The sequence below is a fragment of the Ursus americanus genome, chromosome 10 (assembly GCF_024610735.1).
Source record: "Ursus americanus isolate L20-20 chromosome 10, mUrsAme1.1.p, whole genome shotgun sequence".
In the NCBI taxonomy this organism is placed as follows: domain Eukaryota; kingdom Metazoa; phylum Chordata; class Mammalia; order Carnivora; family Ursidae; genus Ursus; species Ursus americanus.
Window position 1 is genome coordinate 78,273,254 of NC_142136.1, and position 18,356 is coordinate 78,291,609.

The window sequence follows — 18,356 nt, forward strand, 5'->3', positions numbered from 1 at the left end:
CAGCTGCTATGTGCAAGGCTTAGTGCTGATACCTGCCCCCACCTTGTACTTTGGTGCTCATCATCCGAGGGTAGAAGCTGTGGCTTCAGGGGCATGTTACTTGCCAGGTGAGAATCTTGTTGACAGCTGGGGGGAGGCTGTTCACCAACCTGACCAGAGACCTTGGAAGAACAGACAGTCTTGCAACTTTCCTTCAGTTTTGGGCCCCCAAAATAACAGTGATGGACAAGTGCATCATTGCTGAACCAACATGGGAATCTGCACTGATCCGAGCTTGGGATCCTGTGTCTTGGTGTGGCCAGGCCACTGACTGCCTAGTGTTCCTGGGGGCCCCAAGTGCTGGCTCAGTAGCAGATAAGACCTGATATGTGTCATGGTCTCCCTTTTCTATGCCCCCACAGGCACTTTGGGAACAAACTTAACTGTAATGGATTCTGCCCTGTTGCACTGGGGATGTACCAGGTAATGACTCCTGAACAGAGGCCCTCTGAGTCTTTCTTCCCTTTGACATGCTGCTCTCAGGGTAGGATCCATGAATTGTGCTTCCCTTCTGAGCTCTGTGTAAGAGGCCAGATCATCAAGGGGACTGGGGAGATTATCTCTGACACACAGCTTAGAGAAGATAAAGAGCTGAAAATAGGGGTTAACCTATGAGTACAGGCTGTGCACCCTGGGTTTCTGAATAGAATGCAGACCCAAGAGTGTGAGACCCAAGTATGTATGTGTGTGGTATATGTACACGTGTGTGTATGCATGAGTGTGGTGTTCTGTGTGTGTGAATGTGCACGTGTGTGGTTGTATGTGGTGTGTACGTGCATGAAAGTGTTTGTGCATGCATGTGTGCATGCGCACACATCAAATGAGTCTCCACCACGTTGGGGTGACAATGAAGCTGTTCGCATATACAGGTACACTCTGTCACCCTGGGGGGTTTTCACCTTTCTGCTGGCACCAGCTGACTGCCCACATGCATGAGAAAGTGCCGATGCCAGGGCCACGATCACTCTGTCAAGCTCTGGCTGAAAGTCCAGGAGTGAGACACTGGCAGTGCAGCCTGGGGAAGGAGAACACAGAGAACAGCTACAGACACAGTTGTCTCATCTGAACACAGATGCGCCACTTCACATTTACTTGGCTTTTTCCCATTTTTTTTTGAAATTCAATGAAGCTATGATTTATTTGTAAATGTCTTGGGCTACAGAACGTGGATTAGCATGGCATGCATGTGCACAGATAGGATGAACCAAAACCACAGGGATTTCATCTGTTTCCCACAGTGTGCTCCACGCACTCCCACAAAGCTGGATTTGTATGTCCTTCAAAATAGGGCAGTGTCAAGTTAGTATTTATTTTATTTTTTAATTTTTATTTTATTTTTTGACTTTTTCCCATTTTTGAAGCCTTGTGTGTGAGCCTCTTTGTTTTTTATTCCACTTCTACCTCCATCCCAGAACTGGCTTCCATCTCTCTCTTTCCTTCAGAGAGTCTCTCCAATGTGCTAAATATATGTGGATTGAACCTTGAAGACTACATCATGGTTTTTTATGTGTGAATAGTTAAATTTTTATACATACTCTCTTCCCTTCTTATACAACTCCTTCTGTTTCTTCTTTTTTTTAAACTCAGAAATGATTAATGATCTTTTATCTCCATACGTAATCTGTTACTTGTGACTACTTGAACATTTTTGAGTGCTGCATTTTGTTTGTGCCCCCCTCCCCCGCCAGGCCAACTTAGGATACCTGCTGCCAAGACCAAAGCTGTGCTGGGGTTCACACCCAGCAGTCTCCAAGAACTACACTGTGACTTGCTGAAATACCTACCCAGAGGGAACCTGATGGGCTACAGGGTAGTTTTGCCAAACTATTATGTAATTTCTTCTTTTTAATTTGCTAAACCTTCATCACATAATTTTTTGGAAAAAAGTGCTCCCCATCAAGAAATAATGGAAGACTCTGCCTTCAGTTAGCAATAGCTAGGAAAGTAGTAGGCTTCATTTAGTCTTCTACGCTCAGCTCCTGTCGGTGCCCATGGAGAGGATTTTCAGGACATGAAGTTTTTACAGCTTAGTCCCAAGCCAATTTCTGAGGAAGGTAGGGGTTTTTTATTTGTTTTTTGTTTTGTTTTGTTTGGTTTGGTTTGGTTTTTTTTCCCTTCTCATGATCACTTGGCCAGATGTTCCAGCTGAGAAGTGTATGGATAAGAAGTTTAAAAAGAGGGAATGATTTTGAGAGGTCAAGGAAAGCTCTTAACAACATTGTTCCATCCCCAGGATTTCACAGACCACACATGCACACAAGTACACATGCACACACACACCTGTGTGCCAAGGAGGGCTTCTGGCATCTGTCTGACCTGTTCCCCAACTCCTCTCCACTAGGGCTTTTGAGGACACATGGCTGTTATCTTGTGAAAAGTAAGTGCTTGGATCTCAGCCTCAAATGCATTCTGGAAAGCGGTCTATACTGAGGAACAAGGGGTGAGACCCCAGCCCAGCCTGGCCAGTCTGTCTCCCCAGAAGGGCCAGGGAGATCAGTGGAAAGGACTGGGGCTGGGATCTTGGCACTGGAGCCTGGTGGCTGAGTGGTGGGCCCTTTGGGTCTACTGAGGTGTGTTCCTTCATGCTCTTTCAGCTAGAGGCGGCAGAGGTTTAGTGTAAGGGCTACAGGTGGAGATTGGGGTTTGGCTAGCTGCTCTCCATATAACTTTGGTGGGCTTTTTAGCCTCTTTAAGACACTCTTCCGTCATCTGTAAAATGATGGTAATGTCACTCATAGATTTCCTGTGAGAATCGAATGAGTTAAATGAGATAGTGCTTTCCCAGTGTTTACAATGGCCCTCAAGGCTGTGGAGGAGAGCTTGGAGAAACTGGGGTCCCAGAGCCCCCAAAGCCCCAGGCAGCTGTGCGCAGGAGGAGTGGGGCATGCTCCCTTCCTTGGTCAGATGACCTGTGTGTGCAGATCTTCTCCAAGGAAGCTCCTTGGTCCCCTCTAGATGCTGACAAGACAGCATCCTAGCCTGGTATCCAATGGCTGAGGCAGGCCCTTGGGAGCCGTCCTATAAGGAGTCTTCTGTCGAATGCTCTCAATGCTGAGTTAAGGGAGGGGCTTATTTTTCTGATTACACTAAATAGACAGAATAGATAAGCATTTGATGAGATGCTGCGCATATTATGGGTTGTTTTAACTCTTTTTCCTGCCCAAATTAGAGGCTAAAAAAAGTTTTCTTTCTCTAAATAACTCCTATAACTTGAAGAAATTTAAGGAAGCATTAAGCCAGGCAAGCATTGTCTACTAGCCTTAAGAATCATGTGTTTCCCCTCTAAGTGGTGAATGAGCTGTGCTACCCCTGCCTTCCTTACAACACACCCTGGGGATGGAGAACTGGGGTGTGCCCTTCGGGACCTGTGGGAATAAACAGAATCCATCAAGTTAATTCTCATTGCTATGACTTGGTGTTGTTCTGAGGGGCATAGCGTAAATTCTGCAGGTTTAGCTTAAAAATGGCAGTGTTAGGCCAGAACCAGGAGACCCTTCCTTCTTGGATCTGACTTTTCTTCCCTTGAAGGAGGCAAACATAAATTCTCTGAACCCCTCCAAAGGCACTTGCTGACCAGGTGGGTTTGAGGGTCTTAGGGCTTTTGCAGAGCAGCTGCAGGAGGGGCTAGCCTGGGAGGGCCAGTGGGATTCTGATTTAAGGGGAGCTGCTGGGGGCAAATCCTATTTACTAGATTCTTTCTATGCAGTGGCTTCTATACTTAAGAATCACAACACATACTAAGAAATTCATTGTTCATATACTCCTCCATATATGTATGCATAAAACTGCAAGAAGAGTTGTATGAAGCCATATACATGTGTTGCTTCTGGTAGTTTTGATTTTATTCCTTTCCAGGTTTTTTTTTAATGCTTCTTGCAACTTATTAAACTGATTTATAATAAGCTACAATCTGAAGTTTGACAAACTGCTCCAGGAGATGGAGAATCAGCTGATTTTCAATGAGATACCATCTCACACCTGTCAGAATGGCTAAAATTAAATACACAAGAAACAACAGGGGTTGGTGGGGATGCGGAGAAAGGGGAACCGTCTTGCACTGTTGGTGGGAATGCAAACTATTGCAGTCACCCTGGAGAACAGTGTGGAGGTTCCTCAAAAAGTTAAAAATCAATCTGACAATTGAACTACTAGGTATTTAGCCAAAGGATACAAAAATACAGGATTCAAAGGGGTACATGCACCCTGATGTTTATAGTAGCATTATCAACAGTAGCCAAATTAAGGAGAGAGCCCAAATGTTAAATCAACTGATGAATGAATAAAGAAGATGTGTGTGTGTGTGTGTGTGTGTGTGTGTGTATGTGTGTGTGTGTAATGGAATATTACTCAGCCATCAAAAAGAATGAAATCTTGCCAATTGCAATGATGTGGATGGAGCTAGACTGTATTATGCTAAGTGAAATAAGTCAACCAGAGAAAGACAAATACCATACAATCTCATTCATATGTGGAATTTAAGAAAGAAAACAAATCAACATATAAGAAGGAGGAAAAGAAAAAAAAAGGAGAGAGGGAAACAAGCCGTAGGTGACTCTTAATACTAGAAAACAGAGGGTTGATGGGGGTTTGGGGGGATGGGCTAGATGGGGGATGAGTATTAAAGAGGGCACTTGTGATGAACACTGGGTATTGTATGTAAGTGATGAATCACTAAATTCTACTCCAGAAACTAATATGGCACTGTATGTTGACTAACAAAATTTAAATAAAAGAAAATAAAAGAAAGTCATCTGGTTCTACTGAGGTCTGGATTCAGATGTGGATGACTTGCAGCAACAAGCTTGGATTTTCCTGCCTTGAGGTTGGGCTTTCACAGAGCATGCTTTGGGGCTGGGAAGTTCTTGGTGAGCTCAGGAGTGCTTGCTCCAGGAAGCACACAGCCTCCTCCAGTGTCCATGGCTCCTGGCCTGGGAGTGAACACTTACCCTGTCTCTACAGCGGAGAAGGCTTGTATACGCTCTAGGAGCATGTAGCCAGGCTAGGGAAAGCTGTGGGTAAGCCTGCTGGTATGAGTTGCTAGGTGAGTTCCCCTGCCTTGGGGACACAGTCTTGCAGAGAGCAGCCTGGTGCCCCCTTCCCACCCCAGACTGGTATCCACTGGACACTTACAGGGAGAAAGAGGGGCCAGGAGCAAAGGGGACAACAATCCTTACCCTTACAACATGGAAGTAGAGTTACCCACTGTGGTAGTTAGAGCTGTGCTTTATTCAGTGGCCCAAACACAGAGACATCAGGGCCATTCAGGAGTAGCTTAGAGCCCACACACCCAGAACTGCCATCTGCCAGCCCCACCCAGGACAATGCTCAGTTTTGGGTTCTCTAATATCTGATTGTGGCTGTAAGTCAGAGCATGTAGGGGGACCCAGGAATGTCCCTCCATACCCTGTCCCTGTTCCATCATAAGCCCTGCCTAACACATGCTTCTTTACAGTGAAACTCAACACCCAGGTCCTAAAGGAAGAAGCCTTTACAACCTGGGAACGGTTAGACTCTACCAGGTGGCAAGAGTATTTCAGGGTATTTCAGAAGCTGTTGTAGGAGGGGCTTCCACAGGGAGCAAATAAATATTCATCTACAGACCTGCGAGGCTGATGGGATTTGGGGTCAAGTGGACTTTAGCTTTCCATTATTTACTCTTTTGTACTGATGGAACTTTTCTAAGGAGCATGTATTGCTTTTGCCCTTTAGAAAAACAAAACTAAACATATAAACTAAGGAGACTCTCAAGGCCTTAGGGTCCTTGACATCCTCATATCCTACACAAGGCCAGCCCTAAAACACAGCGGTGGATGTGGCCAGCAGGAGAGCTGGGGCAAACATCACTCTGCCATCTGCTATTGCAATCTCCCTCCTTCTCTGGTAGATCACGTTCTTCCCTGGGCCCAGGACCATTTTCGGTGATCAGGGTCGTTGCTGTCCCGTTATGACACAGGGATGATGAGCACCAAGTGAGAGGATAAATATGAGATGCACAGTTAGGTGCTATACAAAGTTCATATTCCCACCCCTGGGCACCTGCCTCTCACCTAGAGGACGCTGCCAGTGCTCCCTGGGTGAAGCTGCAGTGTGGCGGCCCCAAGATTCCTCACTCTGCCCAGTGTATGTCCTGGAAGCAGCTTTGACCTCCTTCCCTGGGTCTCTACCCCTGCCCAGAGTTTGCTGTTCAGTTGTGCTGAGATGCTGCAGAATGTCCTGGAAAAATCAGAGCTGTGTCACTCTCTTGGTTACGAGTGTTCTTCTTGGTTCAGGCAATTTCCAGAAGTGGGTGTTCCCTGTTCCTTGGGATGGTAGGGATGATGGTGGCTTGGTTGTCTGGGAACTGCGACTGACCTTGAGGCCCTGGAGCTGCTGGCTTGCACCCCTGTAGAAGGCTAGTGCATCACTCCTGTGCTTGTTCAGCTGGGCTGCCACATGCAGGCTCTGGTCCTCAAGCTTGTCGTAGAGGGTACGGATGCTGAAGTCCTCTAGGATCTTCACAGGGAATGGCTCTCCTGCAGGAAGAAGGCTTGGAGTGAGACTGTGGGATGGAGCAGAACCTGGAAGCAGCTTCTCTCCTTCCCTTTGAGGTTTTGTAGGCAGGTATGCAAGGACAGAGGAGAGCAGAGGAAGCATGTACAGGGGGAAGGTTAGTGCTGGCAGGAAAGGCAGGGGTTAGACTTGATGGGAGCTGAAGGAGGGGGGAGACCTTCTCAGCAGCAGGTAGCAATGGCTGTGGAGAGAATCTCTTCTGTGTGGGGTGACAGACAAGGAGCTCTACAACCTCTGTCTGTCGGGCCCAGTGTTACACCAGAGTTGGGTGGTGGGCACTGCCTCCCTGCTTTGCTGAGGTCTCCCTGGCCTCAACAAGATGGCAGCCCCCTGAGGAGGCTGTTTGCTGGGTAATGCAGGCCACGTCTGGCTGAGTAATCTCTGCCCCTTCCCTCTGCCTGAGTTCATCTCACTGTCCTCATGTCCCCATAACCACTCTGTGCTCACCTTCAATAGCTCTGGCCCCACCTGTCCCCACTGCTCTGTGGATTTCTGTTCAGCCTCAGGTGTCCCACAGCACCTGGCAGACAGCAGAGGCTCTCTAAGTACTTGTCTGGCTGAGGGCCTCCTCTAGGCTTTAGGCTGGAGTGTGACCCAGACTGACCCCTAAGGGAGTGAATCCGGCAACTCCACTGTGGCTGCTGGGCCCCAGTGGGGTTCTCACTCCCTATAGGAACATCCCTTGGCCGAGGGTCTTAAACCCCTTGACCCCCTTCTCCCTCAAACCCATTCTGCTCTGCTAGGACACATGTGAGTGAAGGAGGCAACTTTCCAACTGCCTTTCCCTGTGGAGCTGGGCCTTGAAGGAAGGAAGAAAGAAGGAAGGTGTTGTGAGGGCCCATGTTGGCCTAGGGCTTGCTCAGAGAGTGGCCTGTGGGAGTGTGAACATGAAGCTGAGTGAGTGTCCATTGCCAAGCCTACACTACTCTTTCCCAGGACTGATGGGTGCAAGAGGGGAGAAGGGTAGTCCCATTGATGCTGACAAAGTGATGCAGGAGTTCTCGTTCTGGGTAACAAACATGGGCCCATCCCCTGCACAGCCAAGCTTTGCCTTCCTTTCTTTTCTCTATAGCCCAGATGGGGTCTGTCCCCTGAGCTACCAGCTGTTTAGGTGGGAAGGGGGTGGGAAAGCAGCTTTTCAGATCCCCTACACCACCAAGATCTTCTCTCTATGTGCCCCATCACATGCCCCCCATGTAGAGGCACTTCACCCTCCCTATTGGGCCAGTTCTCTAACCAAGAGAACCTTGTGCCAGCACCTCCTCCTATGGGAGATCCCAGCAGTGAGCCCCCCACCCCCAGCCCCGAGCCTGAATGGAGGCTTCCTTTGAAGATTAAAGTGCTGGCATTGATCCCTGACTCTGTGTACCTTTCCCTGTGTCCACCTTGTGCATGCTCTGAACAGCCCACCCTGCTGATCACCCCCAAGCAGGGACCTAGGGTGGGAAGGGTAGATTTGTCCTGGACTCAGTCAGTCCTCTATGTCTGCACTAGCAAGGTTGCTGTCCTCACTGTCCAGAGCTATCTCCAGGAAAAAGATGACCACCCTCTGAACCCCATGCAAAGTCATAGCCAGGGACAGCACAGAGGTAAGCCTGCCTTGGATGGTGTATGTGTGTATGCATGTCTGTGTGTGTGTAGGTGGGTGTATATGCAATGTGTATGTATGTGGACACTTGTGGATGTGTGTGTGTCTGTTTGTGGATGCACGTGTGTTGTGAGGAGGCTTGTGTTCAAGTTCACATAGCTAGCAAGACTCTAGTGCTGGTCTGGTCCCATGACTGTGCTTTGTAATCACTCACTTCACTGCTTCCTCCAGGTCCCTGGGCACTCAGCTTACTTCCTGGGGTTTCTGCAACACAGCAGTTAAGGACTAAATGGAGGCAAACTCTAAGCTGTGTGAACCCACATCAATGAGAGCTTATAAGGCCCTTCCTCTGTCCCTTTGTCTGATGTCCGAAGTGAGGTAGCCCAGTTGTTATTCCCAAGCAGATGAACGGTCTTGGCAGAGTCTCTTCTTCATGCTGTCCTGCATACACTTCCTCCTTACAGTAGGTGCTGGGGGCCAAGTGTGAATGGGGAGGAAGGTGTGGCCCCTCTAGGTCCTCCTGAGAATGGAGGCAATATCCTATTCTCCAGGTGAGAAGAGAAACTGACACGGGCAAGTGAGTGATCCTGTAAAGAGATTCTGTAGAACAGGCTTCATTTTTGCCTCTGCAGTGAGCTAAGGAAAGCTAGCCATGAGTTGGAGAATTGCCCGTGGGTTCCTAAGAACTCATGACCAGCACAGTAATGAGTAGAGAGCTCTCACTTCAAGCCCAGCACCACCTACTCTCTAAAAATTGCCACTTGGGGATCTCAGGGAAGCCACTCACATTTCCTTGAGTCTCAGTTTCTTTGTCTATAAAATGGGGGTGGTACAACACCTGAAAACACCCACTTCTAGGTGCCATTGTGATGATCAGATGGACAGCATGAAGTGTTTTATAAATCATCAATGTTGTAGAAATATGAACTGTTACCCAGAGTGTGTACCTGGGGTGCTGGTTGGGGTGGAGGGCAGGAGAAGAGGAGAAGGAGAGTTGTTGCACACAAGTGTGGTACCTGTACCCCAGGTAATGGCTTTCTCCTTGGGATCAGCTCCTTCCCCAGAGCCCACAGGACTAAGGTCTTCATAGGACAAAAGGCTGAAAAGAAGCACCCACACTCAGGTGGCACAGTGCTCATATGAACAGGAGTGCCAGCAATGAACATCACAGATCAGCTTAGGAAGGTGTTCTTTCCCGAGTTTCCAGGGCCAGCACTGGGGTCATGAGTGTGGAGAGGGTGGAAAGTGGCCAGACAGGCCATGACCCCTAGGCTGGGAAAGGAGTGAAGGGTGAAGTGGACTCACCTGTCCCTAAGGGGCACATACTCAGTGGGCACATGAGTCTCCCCAAGGCTCCTCCACTGGGGCCGCCAAGCCCTCGCAGGGCAGGCCTGGGCCAGCGGGGGTCTCAGTATGAGGCTGAGGCCTGTCAGCAGCACGGTTGCTAAGCCAATAGCCAGTAGCATTCCTGCAAGGTCAGGGGAGAGGGGTAGGGGCCAGGTGATGACCACTCAGATCATCTGCAGGCTTTATGCCTCAGCCACTGCAGGGCTGCCTTCTCTCTGCCCTCCTGGGCAGGGGGCCATGACAGACCCACTGTCTGAAGCTCAGTGAGATTGGTTAAAGATAAGCAGTAAAGAAGATGGATGGAAAACCCACAGAGGAGGTTAGAATAGGCATTTCTGTGAGCCTATGACTCTACTCAGGGGCCCTGTTTACCATGAGACCCTGTTCATAAGGACTGGTCCCAAAACTGATGGGCTTGGGAGGTGGGGAGACGGGAGAACCCAAGAAGGAAATTCCATTTTCTTTACCTGCAAAAAAAGAAGCCCTAGTTCAGGGAAAAGTTTGTCCTCGTGCCCATATGAAGTCTTTGGGGCTATGCCCAGAGTAACAGATAGGACTGGGCACACACTTGAGCATCCTGCTGTGCAAGGCTTCTCCCATGCCCCCTCTGGGTCCTGGCTATTCTGGTCCAGGGTCAGTACCTGTGATCACTGCCCAGTCTGGGCCCAGGTTTGGCAGCCTGTGCCTGAGAACCCCATGCCTGGTAAGCTGATATGGGGAGGAGGGCTGTACGGGGGATAGACTGGGATCACAGGCCACTCCTTTCTTCTTCACCAGCACCACGATGACGCTTTCAGGCAGTCCATTGTCTCGAAACACATATGTGCCTGGATCTAGGAACTGGTGGGCAAACCTGGGGGATGAAGGGACAGAATATGGGGAGAGTCAGGTTTGCTGGGCTGCTCACACCAGGCTAAATGTCAGTGCCCTTGACCTGGGGCAGGACCCTTCCCCATGAACAGGAATAATGTGGCCCCCGGAGCTGTCCATGACTCCCAAATCCCTCCTCTCCATGTCCTCAGGAGACCTCACCTCCCCTTGGTCTCTTCTCCCATGTGGTTGGCAGATTCCTATTCTCCTCTGGTCCTCCTAGCACCTCCCCAGCTGTGACCCACATGTGAGGAACCATGGGTCCTCCAAGTTCCCAGGCACCTTAGTTGAGATTACCTTGAGAAGTTGAGGTGAGTCTCTTGTACCAGGTGGCTGAGTCTCCTGAAGGCCCCAAAGTCCCAGTGGGGGTTGCTGTTAAACAGATGCTGCATCTGGTACACAGGGTAGTGACTGGCTGAGCGATCTGGAGAATGAACAGGGGTGGGGCTGGCTTCCAGGGACCTCCTCAGCCCCAACCCTGCCAGCTCACATCTTGGTAGCTCAGTGTCTGTCCTCAGGAGAATGAGCAAACTGAGAAGACATGTTTTCAATGAAATGACATGTTTAATCCTTTAGTGTATGTAATACTAATACATTTAATGATCTTGGTGCCAGGGCAAGACCCTTTTCCCCCCTCAGCCTGCTAAGTGAGCACACTAGCACATTGTTGAAACACTGTGAACAGAGGCCCTCAAGCCCCCATGCCCTTTGTGTGAGAGCACAGCTGGATGTCCTGGCAGTCTCAGAGGTGGGACCTGTTCAACTTTGTACCCTTGACAGGCAGCATGCATGCAGCAGGCATGCAGCAGGCACTCAATACATGCTGTGGGTTGACTGAGAGAATGAGCAGCTAAGGCAGTGGATGGGGAGTCTGGCAGAAATACAGCCAGGCCCAGCCAGGCCATTCCTTCTGCACAGGAGGTCTTTCCCATGCATAGGTGTCAGTTCTTCCTGAGCACTCCCATTCCCCCAGAAAGGTGGGGCTCTGATCTCTCATCTCCCCCACTGTGTGGAGAAGGGGGAATGCAACTGGGTTCACTCCACAGGTGTAAATACCAAGGTTTAGAAAGGATGGAGGTTACCCAGATCCCAGTGGGTTTATGGGAGACCTGGCCTGGAAACCAGGGCACAAATGTCTGGAGTTCATCTTCCAGGATTTATTTCCCCCTTTGATACTCATTGCCTCAGCAGTGCTTTGTGGGGTGGAACTTTGGTACTTACGTGACACATGAAACCAAACACTTCATCTATTTCTACCTGGGCCAAGGGGCCATTCTTCTGTTTAAATCAGGTTAAAAGCATGGCTGTGCCACAAGCCCAGTGCAGCATAAATGCCAAATACCAGAGACTGATATCTTCAGCATTGCCTGAGGGAGCACCTTAATCTTTGAGCCTTTATTGTGTTGTTTGTATAGGGCATTATCTGTACTATTTTGTTGCGGTTATAAAACGATTAGCAAAACAGCTTACATTTGCATTTATTTTCTATTCCATACCTCTCTGCCCCATGTTTTTTCTCCTCAAAATCCATTCCTTAAAAAAAAAAATTCTGTTGGAAAATAAAAATAGCCCTCCCAGGACTGGCTACTCTCTTGCCTCTCTCATGTCTTTAGAGCTACAGACCTGTCCTTATATCAGCCCAGCCATTTAATGTCCTGGGGCATCTTAGTGGGACAGCACCGTACCATCTGTCATCTGTGTGTGAGCAGGTGGGCCGGGTGTGTGGAGAATGCCCATCCACTCCACAGCAGCGCCCTGGGGAAGTATCAGGCAGGGGAAAGGGAGGAAATTAAGGTCTACAGAGGGCCCGGATCATGCTCAATGTATGGAAGGTGGCGCTGAGCCCAGAGGGGATGAGACCCTCTTCTATAGTAAAGGGTGTCTCATGGAGGAAAACTCTGTCTTGTTCTGTGAGGTTCCCAGGGATGGGAGTCACAGGGTGACAGGCTTCTGCTCATTTCAAGGAAGACAATCCTTATAAACAAAGGTATCTGAAGATGTAGGGGGATTAAAACTCTTTGGAGTGTAGGGATAGAGGGAACATGCCTCAATTTCATAAAAGCCATCTAGAAAAAGCCCACAGTGAATATCATTCTTAATGGGGAAAAACTGAGAGCCTTTCCCTTAGGATCAGGAACACAATAAGGATGCACACTTTCACCACTATTGTTCAACATAGTGTTAGAAGTCCTAGCAACAGCAATCAGACAACAAAAAGAAATAAAGGGTATTCAAATCAGCAAAGAAGAAGTCAAACTCTCTTTGCAGATGACATGCTACTTTATGTGGAAAATCCAAGAGACTCCACCCCCAAATTACTAGAACTCACACAGTAATTCAGTAATGTGCAGGATACAAAATCAATGCACAGAAATGAGTTGCTTTCCTATACACTAACAATGTAACTGTAGAAAGAAAAATTAGGGAATCAATTCCATTTACAATAGTACCAAAAACCGTACGATACCTTGGAATAAACCTAACCAAAGAAGTAAAGGATCTATACTCTAGAAACTATAGAACACTTATGTTAGAAATTGAAAAAGACACAAAAAGATGGAAAAACATCCTAAGTTCATGGATCAGAAGAATAAATATTGTTAAAATGTCTATGCTGCCCAGAGCAATCTATCCTTTCAACGCCATCCTGATCAAAATACCGACGGCATTTTTCAAAGTGCTGGAACAAACAATCTTAAAATTTGTATGGAACCAGAAAAGACCCCAAATTGCCAAGGAAATGTTGAAAAAGAAAAACAAAGCTGGGGGCATCACATTGCCTGATTTCAAGCTACATTACAAAGCTGTGATAAACAAGACAGCATGGTACTGGCACAAAAACAGACACATAGATCAATGGAACAGACTGGAGAGCCCAGATATGGACCCTCAACTCTATGGTCAACTAATCTTCGACAAAGCAGGAAAAAACATCCAATGGAAAAAAGACAGTCTCTTCAATAAATGGTGCTGGGAAAATTGGACAGCTATATATAGAAGAATGAAACTCGACCGTTCTCTCACACCATACACAAAGATAAACTCTAAATGGATGAAAAACCTTGATGTGAGACAGGAATCCATCAAAATCCTAGAGAAGAGCATAGACAGTAACCTTTTTAACATCAGCCATAGCAACTTCTTTCAAGACACATCTCCACAGGCAAGGGAAACAAAAGCAAAAATGAACTTTTGGGACTTCATCAAGATGAAAAGCTTCTGCACAGCAAAGGAAATAGTCAACAAAACAAAGAGGCAACCCACAGAATGGGAGAAGGTATTTGCAAATGACACTACAGATAAAGGGCTGGTATTCAAGATCTATAAAGAACTTCTCAAATGCAATAATCAAGTCAAAAAAATGGGTAGAAGATATGAACAGACACTTCCAATGAAGACATACAAATGGCTAGCAGACACATGAAAAAAATGTTCAAAATCATTTGCCATCAGGGAAATTCAAATCAAAACCACCTTGAGATGCCACCTTACACCAGTTAGAATGGCAAAAATTGACAAGGCAAGAAACAACGAATGTTGGAGAGGATGTGGAGAAAGAGGAACCCTCTTACACTGTTGGTGGGAGTACAAGCTGGTATAGCCACTTTGGAAAACAGTGTGGAGGTTCCTCAAAAATTTAAAAATAGAGCTACCCTATGACCCAGTAACTGCACTACTGGGTATTTACCCCAAAGACACAGATGCAGTGAAAAGAAGGGCCACATGCACCCCAATGTTCATAATAACAATATCCACAATAGCCAAACTGTGGAAGAAGCCAAGATGCCCTTCAACAGATGAATGGATAAAGAACATGTGGTCCATATATACAATGGAATATTACTCAGCCATCAGAAAGAATGATTACCCAACATTTGCATCGACATGGATGGGACTGGAGGAGATTATGCTAAGTGAAATAAGTCAAGCAGAGAAAGACAATTATCATATGGTTTCACTTCTATGTGGAATATAAGGAATAGCATGGAGGACATTAGGAGAAGGAAGGACAAAAATGAAGGGGGGAAATCAGAGGGAGAGATGAACCATGAGAGACTATGGACTCCAGGAAACAAATTGAGGGTTTCAGAGGGGAGGAGGATGGGGGGATTGGGTTAGCCCAGTGAAGGGTATTAAGGAGGGCACATATTGCATGGAGCACTGGGTGTCATATGCAAACAATGAATCATGGAACACTACACCAAAAACTAATGTTGTACTGTGTGGTGACTAACATAACATAATAAAATTTAAAAAAAAGAAGATGTAGTGGGCTGCCAGGAGGGGTTGAGGAGTCTGCCTCTGGGGGACTTCAGGCCCTGGATGGCACAGACCAGACATGCAGGAAGGCTGGCTCAGACCAGAGGTCACCTCGGTGAGTCCCTGCCTCCATGCAAGGCACAGAAGTCTGACCCTCATGGGCTGCAGGGAGGAGTTGTAGAATATTGGAGCTGGAACATCTGCTCCGAGAAGTGAATGGAGGCCCACAGCGAAGTAACCAATCAGGTTGAGAGCAGGAGGACAGCACAGGCCTGTGAGTTGCTACTTCAAATGTGTGATCTATGTGTGATGTCCCCGGGCGGCCAGGCTGGGGAGGGATGAGAGAGCCAGGGCCAGAGGGAGGGTCCAAGGTATTGAAGTAGGGAACTTACTGTGGGGAAGAATATGAAGCTGGAAAAGAATCACATCCCCCTCTACCAGGCAGACCACTGGATTTGGAATATGGGGATGGATGCGGGGGTCATGAGGGACAGAGTGCTCTGGTCCTGTAGTCCGATGATGCCTTTGCAGCCAGGGCCTGGATACAGGTAATCCTGGGAGAATTTGGAGAAGGAAAGCTGAGGGACCTGGGCTTGTCTGGGGATATACACACACTCACCTATTGGCCCTATCTTGTCTCAATTCCCTTTTAGGAGTAGTTTCAGCCCTTTTGGGGCCCTCGCCTCCCCAAGGACATGGCCTTCTGTGATGCCTGCCAGACTGTCACCTCCTGAAGACCAATATAGGGCTGAAAAGTTCCTGAGGAGCCATGGGTGGGGTCCCCAGCTTCCCATCCCTTGCTGGAAGAATGCAGCCATGCCCCTCATCCCTCCCACTCTCTGGGAAAGCATGGGCTTGTTACTCCCCCTCCACTTACCCAGAAGGAAAGAGCCAAGCATGTCCACTTTGGAGATGACAAAACCAAAGATGCCATGAGGGCCACATTGGACCAGATGGACCCTGACGTTCCCTTGAAAGAACTGGTCTGGACCCAGAGTGCTCGCTATTTCCTGAGAACATGCAGCACAGCATTATATACCCAGGGAGCACAGGAGGTGCAGAGAGGCTTGCAATGATGGATGGCGAGAAACCCAGACTGAGCCCTTTAGTACAACCCCTGGTGATGCTGGGTTCAAAGATGCCCATTGTCAACCTCCATCAGGACATGTCTCCTTCCTCACTGAAACTTGCCCAGGTGGCCTCCTGTGCCCTGGGCTCCTTCTTATCTCCAGAAAACACCCCTGACTCAACTCTGGTCCTTGTACTGGGTCATCGTTTGCTCCTTTTCTCTCTACTTGCAAAATCCTACTAACAGAACAACTTCTTCAGAACACTTATCTTCCTATCACCCCAGAACTGCTCTCTAGTGCCACACCAGTGATCCTCCCTACCCTTTCAGTTGCAAGCAGATACAGCCACCAAGAACCTTCTGGTAAGCAAATGTCCAAGTTGAGCCAGCCTTGCACTGCGTCTGGGCCCTGGTCTTCTGCCCCTTCTACCCTGATGAAGCATTGAGGTGCTGAAGACAGCCACAGCCAACACCATGGTGGCCAAGAGAAGGCTCTGCTCTGTGACTAGAGGTCTGGGCTGGGATGAGAGGCTCACGCTCAGTTTTAGAAGGGCTCACACCATTTTTGTGACCATGGTGAGGGCTTTCATTCCCCTGGGCCTCACTTCACACTTATGTAAAGCCAAGCTAATGCTTTCTCAGCTCCCTTCTGGCATTCAAACCAGATGGTTGACATTATCAACAGAAGAAATACCACTTATTACTTCCTTTCTGCCTTTCCCTCAAGACTACAGAATGGAAATTCATGCAGATAGCAACAGACTAGGAAAGACTGGTTATCAAAAAACCAAGACTGGTTTCCCTTCTGCTGCATGGTTTCTGCAGCCAGGGTGCCTGGGTGACTCTTTCTCCCTGTCCCAGCAGGCAGAGGCTGACCTTCCATCCCAGCCCTTCCCTGAGCTGGGCTTACCCTCTGGTCACTGTCTCCTGCCTCACTCTTCACATTGAGGATCAGCTCTCTGCTGGAACCCCAGGCCAGGGAAAGTTGGGGGGCCCTGGCCAGACACTGGGCATCACAGAGCTCTTCTGCTGAGACATACTCCTGGCACTGGCAGCTGTGGAAGAGAAGATGGGAGGTCTGCCCTGTTGGGTGTGGAGCAGCTTCCCACTTCTGACACCCCTATGGTAGTACAGGCCCCTTCAGAAGGATATGAGGTGTCTATACTTCCTAGGTAGTGACTGCACTTTGAATGGAGGTCCATGATGACTCATTAAAATGCACTCTCTCTAGCCCCTGCTTTTGTGCCAGCTTGGGCATCTCCCAAAATGGGAGCAGTGCCTGGGACAAATCCTAGCTGAAAGGCTCAGAATTTTTGTTTTGGGTATCCTGGTGAGGCAAGAGTGAGGAGTAGAATGCCATTCAGCCTGGAATACTCTATTCAGCGGATCTCCCAACACAGTGGCTCCCCAGCCCTGCCCACTGGGGGAGACTCTGTTCAGTCCACAAGTCAGGTGGGAGACTGGAGTGTCAAAAAAAATTGGAATTCTCCTTGGCTTGGCATCTAGTCAGGGTCACTCCTAGCAGTTGGTTCAGGGACCTGGGGTGTTGAGCTCACTCTGCCTTGCTGCCGGCATCTCCTCAGCTCTGGGTTGCTTGACCTGGCTGGTGTTGGCCTGGCTCCCCTTCTTGGGAAATGCTGATAGGGCAGTTTCTGGAAGGAGCTTGTATTTGGCTCAGTCTCCCATCAGGGCTGGGTCCTGCCCAACTCTTCTGGATGGGCTTTCTGGGGACAGTCAGGACCTGTCAGGTGATGGTGGATTCATTTGTTTTCAGCAGCTTTTCATTACTTACATGCCCAGTTCAGCACTGAGCTCTCCACCCACTGGGTGACAGAAGGAGGAGCAGTTGTACAGCTGGGGGGACACACACTTGCGAGTGGCAGCCAGGCGAACTTGTCCAGGCCAGCAGCGCTCTGCGACCTGTGGGAGAGAGTAGGAGAAGAGTCCTGGCTCTGGCACCCACTGCAAGCCCAGGGTGGGGCACTCTCAGCATCAGAGAACATTCCAGAAACGTGGTGGGACCTCTGGGGAACCAGGCTCCTCTGAGAGGTCACTTAGTGCCCTAAGACTGGAGTTAGGCTTGAGGATAGAGGAACCCACACAAGTAATAGAAAACAAGTTTGCTGACCAAGGGAGATGTATAGGAGGTCTAGCTTTGGGGAGACTGGATCCTTTATAATGAACGCTGAAGTTCTGTGGGTCTATGATAAGAAGTGTGTCTTGCCATGTGAGCTCTCTAAGGTCTTCTCATTTGTATAGGAGGTAATCCACCCAGCACAATGGACTGAACATTAACCAGACAGCCAACCAAAAGTGGCTAGCATGCAGAGAGACCCGTATATGCTACCTCTCCTCACTCTCCTCAAGCCTTCCTTTCTTGAGGCCAAGGTGTTACCTGGGGCTGACAGTCCTCATCATTGTTGCTCTCCTCATTTTCCAGGCCCCTCCTGCTGTAGGACTCATGTCCTGCCTGGCAGATGCAGGAACCATCCGACTTCTGGAAGACCCTGTTCAGGCCCTGACACGTGCAATGGGAGGCACCTGGGGATAGAGAAGTCCCATAGCCCATCACAGGCACCTAATAGTGAGCCAGAGACATGAGTAAACTCTCTGTCCTTGTCTATAGGGAGTTTG

General features: G+C 48.6%; 1 protein-coding gene across 1 annotated transcript in view; it reads right to left on the reverse strand.

Moving 5' to 3' along the window:
- The window catches only part of LOC123791748 (uncharacterized), a 52,243-nt gene that overhangs the window by 18,315 nt on the left and 15,572 nt on the right, over nt 1-18,356 (reverse strand). Inside the window, exons 8-20 of the mRNA XM_087865249.1 lie at nt 18,118-18,263; nt 17,515-17,642; nt 16,633-16,777; nt 15,531-15,663; nt 15,046-15,207; nt 10,691-10,817; nt 10,165-10,376; nt 9,482-9,644; nt 9,193-9,275; nt 6,391-6,551; nt 6,087-6,252; nt 939-1,054; nt 43-161 (exon numbers count right to left, since the gene is read on the reverse strand). Of these exons, the coding sequence (XP_087721375.1) occupies nt 43-161; nt 939-1,054; nt 6,087-6,252; nt 6,391-6,551; nt 9,193-9,275; nt 9,482-9,644; nt 10,165-10,376; nt 10,691-10,817; nt 15,046-15,207; nt 15,531-15,663; nt 16,633-16,777; nt 17,515-17,642; nt 18,118-18,263 (1,861 nt within the window). The remainder of the gene's footprint in view (nt 1-42; nt 162-938; nt 1,055-6,086; nt 6,253-6,390; nt 6,552-9,192; nt 9,276-9,481; nt 9,645-10,164; nt 10,377-10,690; nt 10,818-15,045; nt 15,208-15,530; nt 15,664-16,632; nt 16,778-17,514; nt 17,643-18,117; nt 18,264-18,356) is intronic.